Here is a 14,080-nt window from a genome sequence, read left to right as displayed (position 1 = left end):
AGCTCAGACACTTAAAACATGCTCAGAATGACCCAATGGCTCCTCAACTGAGAGCATACAGCATGGACAGCTGGAAGAGCTGACCAGCTAACTAGATCCATAAAAAAAAACCATTTTTATGCTTTTGGGAGACATGGGACATTCCAAATCAGTTGCATTTTTTGTGCATATAATACATTTTGTATATATTTGTTTATATAATGGAAAAAGTTTTTTTTCATTGTTTAGACTTTTTAAAGTGTATATCTTGTTACAGAAGTTGAATTACACAAAAATTGTACCATACTATGAAAGCTTAGATCATCCTGGTAAAAGAGCACAACATATCAAAAAACTGGCATTACAAGTACCAGAAGCAACAAATTGGCTGGCTGTGAAAGGGTTAGGTGAGCACTAAGGGCTCACTCCAGCACTTTTGGGCAAGAGAACTTTAGATTATATACAGTCAAAGGAATACCTCTTTGCTGCATTATCAAATTAACTACAACTGCAAAGTTTTCAAAACCAGGGACATCTGCTGGCACAAAATGCTTCTGGAAATTATGGCGACGACCGATACCAAAACAAGCATATTAACACATGAAATATTGTTCATAGTCAACTTGCTGAAATGCGAAAACAGGAATGTGTATCGTTCTTATTCAAATGAATTCAGAAGTCACGTGACTTTGTGTCGTGTCCCCGCAGGAGGAAAAAAAAAAACTATTTCCTACTTTACTAACGCGTCACTTCTGGTCAAGATGGCGGCGTCCGTGTGACCTGATTGGGAGAGTCTGTTCATTTTCATTACTTGCTTTGAATCAAACTCCAAAAAATGGTGCTGGTGCTTTCGAGCAAGGTTAATGGGGTTGGTCGTCTCTTTTTATCAGGTGAGTGCATGTCAAGGGTTATGTTTAAAATAATCAGCGGTTCTGTTGCTGTAAATTGAGGACGCTAACCTTTCCCACCAGGGTGTTCAACCACAGTCCCCGAAAATAAATGTCACTTAAATACGCTTCTGTGTGTGTGACTTAGTAGGTTTTTTCTGCTAGCTTCTCTTATCCAAACACGTATGAGAGAAGCGGAGGCATTATTACTCAGACGAAGCGAGAGATCGTTGTGTTTATGTAGAGTTAATTTTGTCCGCTATTAATCTAAATCACAATATATTTAGATTATGCGGGTGCAAATTATGTGTGGATATACTTTGGGTCAGATGTTATATTTGCCTTGTGCCTTTTATTTCATATTGCCATGTTTTATTAAAAAAGATAAACAAAAAGATAACAGTAGTTGGTGCACTCGAAGGCCAAGCAAAGCACAGTTAAAGTGGCATCACCTGGCCGAACTCACCATCCAACAAAAGAGGAGAATGTTTTAGTTGTAAATTATTCTCATACATTTTCAAAAACAAGGTTTGTTAGTTACATATTTATGATCATAACTTGGAACTAACCAACAATATTTTTGAAAAAATAATACTCTTAAACAGAATAATTTTCTAATGCTTTATTGGGCCAGGGAATAGTTAATAATTCAGTCTTTAGTTTTGGAACCTTATTAGTCCTGTGGCAGAGGGCTGCATGCATGGCTTAGCAGGCCAATGCTGTTTAAAGTGGACCTGTCACCCAGACATAAAAAGCTGAATAATAAAAGTCCTTTTCAAATTGAACATGTAACCCAAAGTCATTTTTTTAAATAACACATCCATACCCTTTATAAAGACATTTAAAAATCCCAGCTGTCAATCATATATTGCCTTGCCCCGCCTCTATGCCTTAGGCATAGAGGCGGGGCAGACAATACCTTTCCATTCAGATGTCCTAGATGCCACTGCACTTCACACTTTTCCCCTCCCTCCCCATCACCTAATTATGTAGCCAGTGCATGGGCATGGGCATCTGGTCCTCCAACAAGATTTTGTGAAAATACAAAGTTTGCCTTACTAACAGTGTCCACAAAATGGCAGCTGCCTGCTTGCTGTGGTTGAATAGTTCCAAGACTGAAGGCAACAAGATTTATACTATCTGTATAGTGTAAATAAGGTTTACTTTGCTCGACTAGCATGATAGAAAAGAATTTGGAGTTGTTTCTTAGGGTGACAGGTCCCCTTTAAAGGAATACTGACCTTACAGATTTAGCCCTTTTTTTTTTAATAAATCCAGTTAAACTTTTGCATTAGCTTTAATAACTGTTACAGGTTTGAGCTATAATTGTTAACTCAGCCAAGGGCATTTCCAAGCAGCAGTGTAGTTAATGTCAAATTTATACAGAAAACTGGAAAAGAAACACTAAATTTGAAAATACATTTTAAATACAAAATGTTTTGTTGAAAATAAGAACTTTTTTATGTTGCTTATTAATCCTTAATTGTTTCAATAAAATTGAAGTTTGAATGTTAATGTTTCTGTTTGTAATCGTGTTGATGGAAGCGCATGGAATTAGAGAAAAACAAAAGCAAAACTAGTACAATACGTACAAAACTTTCTTTGTGACTAAAACACAAAGATTTTTAGCGTTCTAATTTGGTGCAAAATGTGCAAATCTATTAAGTGAATCGAACAATCAAAAGTGCTTATACATCAGCCCAATGCAGTGTATCGCACCCACACGATGTGTCCAAAGTAAATGCTCACCAGATTTGATTAAAATAAGAGCATGTAGAGAAGTCAATTCGGCTATTGATTGCAGTGTATCCTTAGTCCTCAGAGTATATGGAATGAAGAGGAATCGAAAATAGTATGAAATCGTTTAATATATAAAATAAAGCCCCTGCACAATGCAGGCTACTTACAGTGTGAAGCAGTATATCAGACACAACAAAAAGCCCAACGCGTTTCGCGTGCTCACGGCACGCTTCCTCAGGAGCAAATGAGCCCACCATCAATCCCCCCTGGCTATTTATACCCTTCCCCCCTTTTTTTTTTTTTTTTTTTTTTTAAACTTTACGTATTGCACTAGTTTTGCTTTTGTTTTTCTCTAATTCCATGCGCTTCCATCAACACGATTACACACATCTGAGACCCATCTAAAAAGGGAGGGTTGTTCTTATGAGGAGGCAGCACACGATCACACAGTTTCCACTATACTGAAGATTTGGTTTCAAAGAACTCCACCAAGAAGCGCTGAGTATTTGGGGGACCACCCTATTAACTGTCACTTTAATGTTTCTGTTGTTTTACTCCAGCAGTTCACTATTCCATGGAGAGACTATAATTTGCTACAGTAGTTGACACATTTCTCAGCAGCATCTGTGGAATGTTATCAACTTTTATATTGTACCAATAATAACAGCTGACGTTGAATGACTCTGTGCAAAATGTTTTATCTTTGCAGGGGAGTCAGTTTTTTTATTGACATATAATAACCCTAATCATTAGGATTATAATATTTTGTGTGTATTGCTGTATGTCTGAAATGTTTGTGATTTTCATTCTGTAATGTGTTCAATGTATCTTCTTAATATACAGGTTGGTTACCAAATACACACAGAGCTGTCACAGTTGGTCTGAGAACATTTGATATTCCCCCTGATAACAGTGGTAAGTTATGCAGGCAAAAAATTCTGCCTAGTTCAACTTTTTCAATTACTGCAAACTGATCCTGAGGAAGGCAAATAAAACTTTCTGCAGGCTAGCTGACAATTCTGACTTTAAGACCAGAAACAAGATTATTTTCTAGTTTTGGGGCTAGGGTTTCTTTAATAAGGGCAAGCTACTAGGGGCATCAGGAGCCACTCCTGATAACTTAAAGAGTCAACATTTTTTAATCAAATTTCGGCTATTCTAGTGCAGAGAGCACTGCACCACTCTCTGCACTAGTGATGTGCCCCCCCTCGCCCCCTGTGACGCTAAAAAGCTAAGCAAAAGGTGGCAATCAGCTTGGCCGCCTCAGGTGACCAGGATCCCTGAGGTGATGCCTGCCAGGCTGGTACCTCTTCTTTCACCTACCCCTACATAGTGTTGAAAAAGACCAGAGTCCTTCAAGTTCAACCCTTTCAGTGAACTTAGCACACACAAAACTATTCTGACCTATCTATTAACTCACGTACATAAACCATATACAGTGGTGTGAAAAACTATTTGCCCCCTTCCTGATTTCTTATTCTTTTGCATGTTTGTCACACAAAATGTTTCTGATCATCAAACACATTTAACTATTAGTCAAAGATAACACAAGTAAACATAAAATGCAGTTTTTAAATGAGGGTTTTTATTATTTAGGGAGAAAAAAAATCCAAACCTACATGGCCCTGTGTGAAAAAGTAATTGCCCCCTGAACCTAATAACTGGTTGGGCCACCCTTAGCAGCAATAACTGCAATCAAGCGTTTGCGATAACTTGCAATGAGTCTTTTACAGAGCTCTGGAGTAATTTTGGCCCACTCATCTTTGCAGAATTGTTGTAATTCAGCTTTATTTGAGGGTTTTCTAGCATGAACCGCCTTTTTAAGGTCATGCCACAACATCTCAATAGGATTCAGGTCAGGACTTTGACTAGGCCACTCCAAAGTCTTCATTTTGTTTTTCTTCAGCCATTCAGAGGTGGATTTGCTGGTGTGTTTTGGGTCATTGTCCTGCTGCAGCACCCAAGATCGCTTTAGCTTGAGTTGACGAACAGATGGCCGGACATTCTCCTTCAGGATTTTTTGGTAGACAGTAGAATTCATGGTTCCATCTATCACAGCAAGCTTTCCAGGTCCTGAAGCAGCAAAACAACCCCAGACCATCACACTACCACCACCATATTTTACTGTTGGTATGATGTTCTTTTTCTGAAATGCTGTGTTACTTTTACGCCAGATGTAATGGGACACGCACCTTCCAAAAAGTTCAACTTTTGTCTCGTCGGTCCACAAGGTATTTTCCCAAAAGTCTTGGCAATCATTGAGATGTTTTTTAGCAAAATTGAGACGAGCCTTAATGTTCTTTTTGCTTAAAAGGGGTTTGCGCCTTGGAAATCTGCCATGCAGGCCGTTTTTGCCCAGTCTCTTTCTTATGGTGGAGTCGTGAACACTGACCTTAATTGAGGCAAGTGAGGCCTGCAGTTCTTTAGATGTTGTCCTTGGGTCTTTTGTGACCTCTCGGATGAGTTGTCTCTGCGCTCTTGGGGTAATTTTGGTCGGCCGGCCACTCCTGGGAAGGTTCACCACTGTTCCATGTTTTTGCCATTTGTGGATAATGGCTCTCTCACTGTGGTTCGCTGGAGTCCCAAAGCTTTAGAAATGGCTTTATAACCTTTACCAGACTGATAGATCTCAATTACTTTTGTTCTCATTTGTTCCTCAATTTCTTTGGATCTTGGCATGATGTCTAGCTTTTGAGGTGCTTTTGGTCTACTTCTCTGTGTCAGGTAGCTCCTATTTAAGTGATTTCTTGATTGAAACAGGTGTGGCAGTAATCAGGCCTGGGGGTGACTACAGAAATTGAACTCAGGTGTGATAAACCACAGTTAAGTTATTTTTTAACAAGGGGGGCAATCACTTTTTCACACAGGGCCATGTAGATTTGGAGTTTTTTTTCTCCCTTAATAACGTAAACCTTCATTTAAAAACTGCATTTTGTGTTCAATTATGTTATCTTTGACTAATAGTTAACGGTTTTTGATGAGCAGAAACATTTAAGTGTGACAAACATGCAAAAGAATAAGAAATCAGGAAGGGGGCAAATAGTTTTTCACACCACTGTATACCAACATCAATACTAACTGTAGATTTTAGTATCACGATAGCCTTGGATATTATGCTTGTTCAGGAAATCATCCAAGCTTCTCTTGAAGGAATTTACAGAATCTGCCATTACAACATAAATTGGAAGGGCATTCCACAACCTTTCTGCCCTCACCGTGAAAAATCACCTATGCTGCTTCAAATGAAAGTTCTGTCCCTCTAATCCAAAGTGATGGCCTCTGGTGCACTGATTGTTTTTATGGGAAAAAAGAACACCCACTTTCTATCTATAATCCCCTCTAATGTACTTGTACAGAGTAATTATGTCCCCTCACAAGCGCCTTTTTTCCAGGGAAAACAACCCCAACTTTGACAGCTAACCTAATAGTTTAAATCTTCCATCCCCTTCACCAGTTTAGTTGCACGTCTCTGCACACTCTCCAGCTTATTAATATCCTTCTCAAGGACTGGACCCCAAAACTGCACTGCATACTCAAGATGAGGCCTTACCAGAGACCTATAAGGAGGCAAACTTTCACCCTGAAGAGTCCCTGAGTCAATGCCTTTTTTATGCAGTACAGCACTTGATTTGCTTTTGTAGCCACTGAATGACTTTGCCTGGAATTAGACAACTTGTTATCTACAAAAATCCCCAGATCCTTCTAAATTAAAGATTCATCTAAAACACTACCATTTAGTGTATAACTTGTATTTATATTATTTCTACATAACTTTTCATCATTGAACCTTGTTTTCAATTTTGCGGCCCAGCAAAAATAGAAACGGTACTTTCTATGCCTACCTTTAGGTCATTAATAATCATAAGTTAAAAAGCAAAGGACCAAGGACAGACCTCTTACGGTACTCCACTAACAATTAGAAAATGTTCCATTTACCACCACTCTTTGTAATCTATCCTTCAGCCAGTTCTCTATCCATGTACAAATATTATGTTTTAGGCCAATATTCCTCAATTTTATCATTAACTTTCTGTGAGGTACTGTGTCAAATGCTTTAGCAAAGTCCAAGTAGATGACATCCACTGCCATTACAGTTTCGGGGTTCCTGCTCACCTCTTCATAAAAGGCAGTTAAATTAGTCTGGCAAGATCTGTTGCACATAAAACCGTGCTAACACAAACTTATAGTATTGTGATTTGCAATATATGCAAGTATCATATGCCTTATATTATACCTTCCAAAAGCTTTCCTACCAGTAATGTGAGACAAACAGGTCTATAGTTTTCAGGCTGAGAACGAGATCCCTTATAGAATTAAGGAACCACATTAGCAATGCACCAGTAAATCTGCACCATGCCAGACCTCAGTGAATCTTAAAAACCAAGTGAAAAGGTATGACAATCACTGAGCTAAGCTTGTTTAATACCCTGGAACGAATAACATCTGGTCCTTGACCTTAGTTTTCCTTTACATGTTCAAGTCTCTTGAATTTCCTCTTGAGTGACCTATGTATCAGTAGTTATATTACTATTATTAGCTGGCTGGGATTAGTTGTGTAGACCAATCAAAAATAAGAGTTTATAATTTCTGCTTTTTCCCTGTTCTCATCAACCAACTGACCCTCCAGTGATAAGGGTCCCACCCCTTCTTGATTCATGTTTTACTATCTGCATATTTAAATAATCATTTTGGATTCATTTTACTCTTTGGTGCAATACCCCTTTCCATCTTTATTTTAGCTTGCCTGATACCTATTTTTTGCATGCTTTTTTTGCTTGTCCCATCTAACTTCTTACCAGCCTCAACAGTAACACTTTTATTCAACCATAAAGGTTTTGCTTTGTAATGTATTTTCTTGCTTACAAGGGGAATATACTGACCTGTAAACTTGTTAATTAAGCAACATTTAAATTTAATTTTCCTTCTGTGTTTAACCCTGTGAAAAGACTTTTCCAGTTGATACATTGCAAAGTCTGGCAAAGTCTGCACATCTAAAATTGAGTGTTTTAGTTAATCCCTTATAGATCTGTCTCTGCAACATTATCTCAAAATAGACCATGTTATGATCACTATTGCCTAAATGTTCACCCACACAAATGTTAGAGATGAGTTCATTATATCACCAGGTCCAAAAGGGAATTGTTCCTAGAAGGTTCTTGAACTGCCTTAAATAAAAAGTTGTAATTTAGCATATTTACAAACCTGCTAGCTTTTTCTGACTTGGCCACCCCATTACTTCAGTCAATGTCTGGATAATTAATCCTTCTCACTTATATGGGGTGGTTTATAGCATACGCCAATGATAATTTTCATTGTAACTTTATCCCTGCTGAAATATCTACCCAAAGGGATTCCACGCCCTCCCTGTTGCTGTCTCTGGTAATTTCTTTAGCACATGGCTTTAAATCTGGCTTTACATAAAGACAAACCCCTCCACCCTTTTTAATCCCTCTGTCCCTCCTAAAAAGGGTATAACCATTTAAATTCACAGCCCAGTCACATGTTTCATCCCACCAGGTCTCAGTGATACCAATTATATCATAGCTTTCAGTACATGCAATAAACTCTAGCTCTCCTAATTTATCTGACACGCTTCATGGATCTGCCAGCATGCAGCGGAGGTTATTACTTTTCCTTCTGATACTTACATTAAGCAATGGAATGTTAGATCTAAGGTTACTATTAGGCTGTTTTCCATGTAACAGGGGAACCTCCTTAGCTGGTTAACTGTATGCCCCCCTCACTCCCCCATGACCATTTGCTAATCCCACTGCCAGGTCTAGACTAGCTTTCCCATAAAACTCTAGCTCACCCCCTGCCTACTTGAAACACTCCTACAGTCTCTTAGCCATTCTTTCCCCTAGCACAGCAGACCCTCTTCTATTGAGGTGCAATCCATCACGGCTATATAGATTGCACCTGAGGAAAAGTCAGCCCAGTACTCTAGGAACCCAAACCCTTCCTTCCTACACCAAGCCGATACTGTTGTGTTTCCATTGACTTGACTGTTATTTATTGCATTTTAAAGGGATGCAAGGCATTATTACGCTGGGTTAATTTACATTTACACATTGTGACAAGTGCATGACAATATTAAAGGAGAAAGAAAGGTAATAAGCACTCACAAAAACGCTGCACTGAGTTCTGTCAAAAGATTTGTTGTGTCTGTTTTTCTGTGCCAGAGACATGAAGATCTCTCCTGCACCCCCCTCCCTCAAGAATGCTTAGAACTCACTCTCCCCCCTTAGGAATGTGGATCTGAGCCAATAAGCAGGAAGCTTCCTCATAGTCTTACTAACTGAGCACATACACCAGTCTTGCACTTTTTTCTTCCTGTTTGGCTTCTGATCATCTGAACGGGAGAAATATGGGGATACTTAAGGGCACTATTGAGACAACTGAAGGTATGCCTGCAGCTTGAGATTAACTCTTTATTAGCCTTTCCTTCTCCTTTAACTTAAAAAAGTAATTAAAAAAAACATGAAATACATTTACTCAGGGTACTTTGGCAATATATATTAATTTAGATAGGTTGCATAGGACTGCTAATACCAGACTTTTGACTCAAATGATAGAAAGTCAGCATAAAAAGTGCATGGATACTTTGGGTGGCTGACAGTCTTGGCCTTCAAAGAGAGCCGATGAGCTGGAGCCTGCCTAGCAGACAGCAATTTTGGGGAAAGACATGCTCATTTGGCAACCTTGCCAAATGAACAGATCTTTTAGTGTATGGACAACTTAACTTCCTGGTCCCAAAGACCTGATCAAACAAATCACCAGTATACTGAATAATGAGTTGCTCAAAGGCTTATCTTAGGCTTTATTTATTCACCATTTTTATAAAAGTAGAGGGGGGAGAGAAAAAAGCCCAATTTTGGAAAAAAAGCAAAATATTAATCTTTTTAAAAGAAAACAAACAAAATTAGAGTGATATTAAATAGAGAATAGAATAAGCAGAATTACAATTATATCAGCCACCTTAGGTGGGCATATTAGGGTAAAGATCCTCTCATTTGGTAACCTCGCCATAGTAGCAGTCTTTTATGGCCACCTTAAAGCTCCTTTTTTCAGTGTAAATAATCCCAGTTTAGTTATTCCCGTCACTCTTCTTTGGAATTTCTCTATTTCTAAAATATGTTTATGGGGGAAACAGGGAGCCTGCAAAAAAGGTGAGGGGGGGTCCACAGAGGACCTACTATTTTCTGTGAGGGCCAGAACAACTCATTTTTGCCGGGCCCCTGATTTTTGATAACAAGTGACCTGCCACCATGTTTCTTTTGCAATGTCAAGAATGCCAGTTGGGTGTCTGACATATACCATTTCAAATGGAGAAAACTCTGAAGAGGCCTAGTGGGGAACTTTAATGGCAAACATTAAATAAAGTAACAAACAGTCCTAGTCCTTTCCATGTTTTGGCAATTTTTTAATCCTAATCCTTCGTCACCTTGGAAATGAAGGAAGTGCCTTGACCAGTAAAGATTTCTTTGAGGAGAAAACATGCACCAATTGTTTTGGAAGATATATTTCTATGTATGGTATAGACTACATAATCTAGTCCCCAGTGATGTCCAACTTCTGCGGTTCTGAGGTCCGGAATTTCTCTAGCATACCTGTACATGGTGGAGGGCCACTAATGGAAGCCAGTTTTTGACCACTCCCATTTTAACCACACCCACTTTAAACCACACCCATTGTATCACAATGGTGGTAGTGCAGCAAAAACTTAATATGTTGGAGCTTTAAAAATGCTTGTTAATAAAATTAATATGTTCTAGTATGCAGGGCACATTTAATTGCTTTGATATTTAGGGAGAGAGGGGTCAAGATCAGCACCTTAATTACCAAGGTATTCTCTAATTGATGCTTCTGACCATTTCTTGAAAACATCTGGCTTGGTGGACTACAGAAATTTCTTCTAGTCACTCTGCTGAATTTACTGTAAAATATTAATGTTAATTGTGCAAAGGTTTTTCAATGGCAGATTTGTACTAACTTACTTCTTTAAATAGGGGTTAGCTTGAAGGACCGACCCAAACTGCGCTTTGTTAACAAGGTCCCTGATCTTGTTAAGGTAAAGAAAGAGCCAAAAAACTTAAAGGATATTCGTGGCCCAGCAAAAGAGGGTCGGGAATTTGAGGAAGGAGAGTATGGCATTGTAGTAAGTATACTTTTTTCCACCATAATCCCTTTATAGGAGCAATATACAAGTCTATCAAACTTAAGCCCAATTTTTGGGGTTTATTTTACATACAGTAATGTGAAAAAGTAAGTATGCTCAATGTCAATTTTTACTTTTTCAGCATACAGATATTTGATCTTTACTTAAACAGTATTGTTAGATTGTTATATAACCTGAAATTAGAATTAGGAGCACCAGAGGATCTTGGAGGAACACGTTCCACCGCCAACAATAGGATTCACCAGTGAAAAGGCCTACGCATCGCTTTGGCTTTCCAAAGGCACATGAAGTTGCCTGCAGGAGGATCTAATGCGGGTGACTAACTCCCTCCATGGGATACTAGCCTTATACATAAAAACTCACCCAGGTTCTATTTATTCTTATGGGATTTTTAGAAGCATATTTATCAAATGGTGAACTCTCACGGATTAATAAATAGACTTTTAAAAATACCATAGGAATGAATAGAATGTGGGTGATTTTTTCTGTGGTGAGATCTAATCTATAGCATAGTATGATATCAAAAACATTAAGGGAGAAGCAATTTGCTCTACACTATAATTAGCTCTTTTATCACAATATCCAGCAACAAGTTTGTATATGCGTGTCATGTGCTTCTCCTGCTGGTATTATTTCACCCTCAGTCTGATTCCCTTTTAGATTGTTTAGATCAGAGGCCCCAAGATCTATCCAACATGATCTTCAATGGGTTAAATCCTGAGCAAACTATATAGGACAACCCAGTAGTTGGAGAGGATCATTATGGATCTAGAGCAGGCTGTTTTTTTAATTTTTCAGTTTATCTGTTATTATTTCATCTTTGTGATTGTATCCAGAAGGTTATTTTAATTTTTTTTCTAAGATTTGGTAATGTCACCTCTCAACAACTTTATCCACCAAATGAGTCATTTTAAAAATTTGCTGTGCAGACTAACTATAGCTTCTCTTTATTGGAGCATTTTTTTTTTACTGATCATTTGAAACATTTTTGGAATTCAGGGTGACAGATACGTAGCCTTATGTGTGTTGCACACAGTGTTCCAGTGTTAATGAATTTGCAGTATCTGTGTTGGCAAGCTTGTTCAACCCTTCTATGTAGGTGAGACCATGCAAATGGTAAAATCATGCATTTCTTAACATAAGTCTAAAATTTATTTCGGCCATACCAGTTACCTGAGTCAAAGCTTTTAGCTCTTTCCTGTGTCAACTGGACATGTAGTGCAACTAAGAGGTTACAAAGATCATGCAGATGGTAAAATCACGCATTTCTTAACATAGGTCTAAAATTAATTTGAGCAATACCAGCTTGCCTGAGTAAAAGGGTCACATATCAAACCAATTGTGATATATTGTTTTTGAGCTTTGCCATAGTTTATTTTATTTTCTAACCACCCTCAAAAGCCTATTATCAACATTTCTGAAAATAAAATTATGTTCTGTTGTCTGTCTCTGCAGGCTTTAGGTGGTGGTTATTTACATTGGGGACACTATGAGATGATGCGTCTGACACTGAATCGAACACTTTCACCTCGTACAACCTTTAGTCGTTGGTTGGTGGCCCCACCTCACAAGCCTGTAACCCGAAAAGGTCTTGGCCAACGTATGGGTGGTGGAAAAGGTGCAGTGGATCATTATGTCACTCCAGTCAAGGCTGATCAACTAATCCTTGAGGTGGGAGGTCGCTGTGAGTTTCAGGAGGTTCAGCCAATACTATCCCAAGTGGCAAAAAAATTACCATTTCCAGCACAGGCTGTAAGCAAAGACAGTCTAAAAAAAGTACGCCAAGAAGCAGAGGAGAAAGAATTAAATAACCAAAATCCATGGACTTTTACTCGTCTAGCAACACGAAACATGATGGGCTGTAGAAAATGGATAAGTGCATTTGACGTTCAAAATAAGGGCAGGTACTGGGGCAAACGCTGCTTACCTAAGCGTGTATAAATAATTGTGTAATGCATTCATAAATATATAAAGCTTACTTTACAATTCTTGATTCATTTATGAAGAATTCATATTTTGTACTGTGTAATGGTGTTCTTGAATAAAATTTAGTTTTCAGTCTTTTTTTTTACAAGAATATCAGTACTGCTTAAACAATTTTAGAAATGTTAAGATTGTTAAAATTCCAGGTATTAGTGGTTTGAAACACACAGACTGATGTTAAAAGTATTGCCTTTTTGGCCCAAAGACTGGTCAGTTGTATATCATCAAGTCTGGCAATGGACTTGACTGTCCATTATTACTGATGCAACAGATTGGCACACTGTGCACATGTCTAGACCCATAAAGTTTTGTGCTTTATCTCATCAGTTCCAAGTTTAAGAGGTTTGCTTCTATTTTGCTACATAAAACCTTTAGTTAAATCTATTTTGCTACATAAAACCTTTAGTTGAATTGTAACTCCAGAGAGGAACTGAAAAGAAAACAGTCATATAGGAAATGCAAAAATGTACTGCTAGTACAGTAAAGGTAACAACATAACATTATGCTTAAGCCAGCATCCACCAAGCTTTCTACAGTGTAATCAATGAACTTCCTCTTCAGTAGAATGGGAAGTGCACATTGCTCTGTACAGAAGAGCGAAACATTAATAGAACAAACGGACAAAGTCAACACAAATTACTGAACATTTACTGAATTAAATATAAGTACAAAATACACACACACAGCTACTTAGTAGCAGCTACTAAACAGCAGAAAATACACTGCCATAGACAATACTGAGACTTGCCTCTGCTAAAACACATGTAGGGAAAATGATCAGTATTGTTTTCATTTCATTAGCAATGACAAGTAGCTGCTGCTAGTAGCTGTGTGTGTCTTAACCCTTAAGTTTAACTGCTGAGTATTAAAGGGACATTATACACCCCTTTGTAACATCCCCAGTGATTCAAATCAATCCAAAATCGCCTACCTCAAGGTGGGCATATTGGGGAAAGACATGCTCCTTTGGCAACCTTGCCAAATGAACAGATCTTTTAGTGTATGGACTATGAACTTAACTTCCTGGTCCCAAAGACCTGATCAAACAAATCACCAGTATACTGAATAATGAGTTGCTCAAAGGCTTAGCTTAGGCTTTATTTATTCACCATTTTTATAAAAGTAGAGGGGGGAGAGAAAAAAAGCCCAATTTTGGGAAAAAAGCAAAATATTAATCTTTTAAAAAAAATAAAATAAAATTAGAGTGATATTAAATAGAGAATAGAATAAGGAGAATTACAATTATATCAGCCACCTTAGGTGGGCATATTAGGGTAAAGATCCTCTCATTTGGTAACCTCGCCATAGTAGC

The 14,080-nt window shown here is 38.1% G+C and overlaps 1 protein-coding gene across 1 annotated transcript; it reads left to right on the top strand.

The window, feature by feature from the left end:
- The first annotated feature begins 750 nt into the window (after positions 1-750).
- mrpl16 (mitochondrial ribosomal protein L16) lies at positions 751-12,846 on the top strand. Its single transcript, NM_001017058.2, is given in 4 exon segments — positions 751-869; positions 3,450-3,521; positions 10,616-10,764; positions 12,241-12,846. Coding segments are annotated over 4 exon segments (762 nt in total). The 5' UTR covers positions 751-814; the 3' UTR covers positions 12,727-12,846.
- Positions 12,847-14,080: the final 1,234 nt, after the last annotated feature.

Source organism: Xenopus tropicalis, chromosome 7 (assembly GCF_000004195.4).
Source record: "Xenopus tropicalis strain Nigerian chromosome 7, UCB_Xtro_10.0, whole genome shotgun sequence".
Lineage (NCBI taxonomy): Eukaryota > Metazoa > Chordata > Amphibia > Anura > Pipidae > Xenopus > Xenopus tropicalis.
Note: the sequence above shows the minus strand (reverse complement) of the source record. Positions and strands in the feature narration are given on the sequence as shown.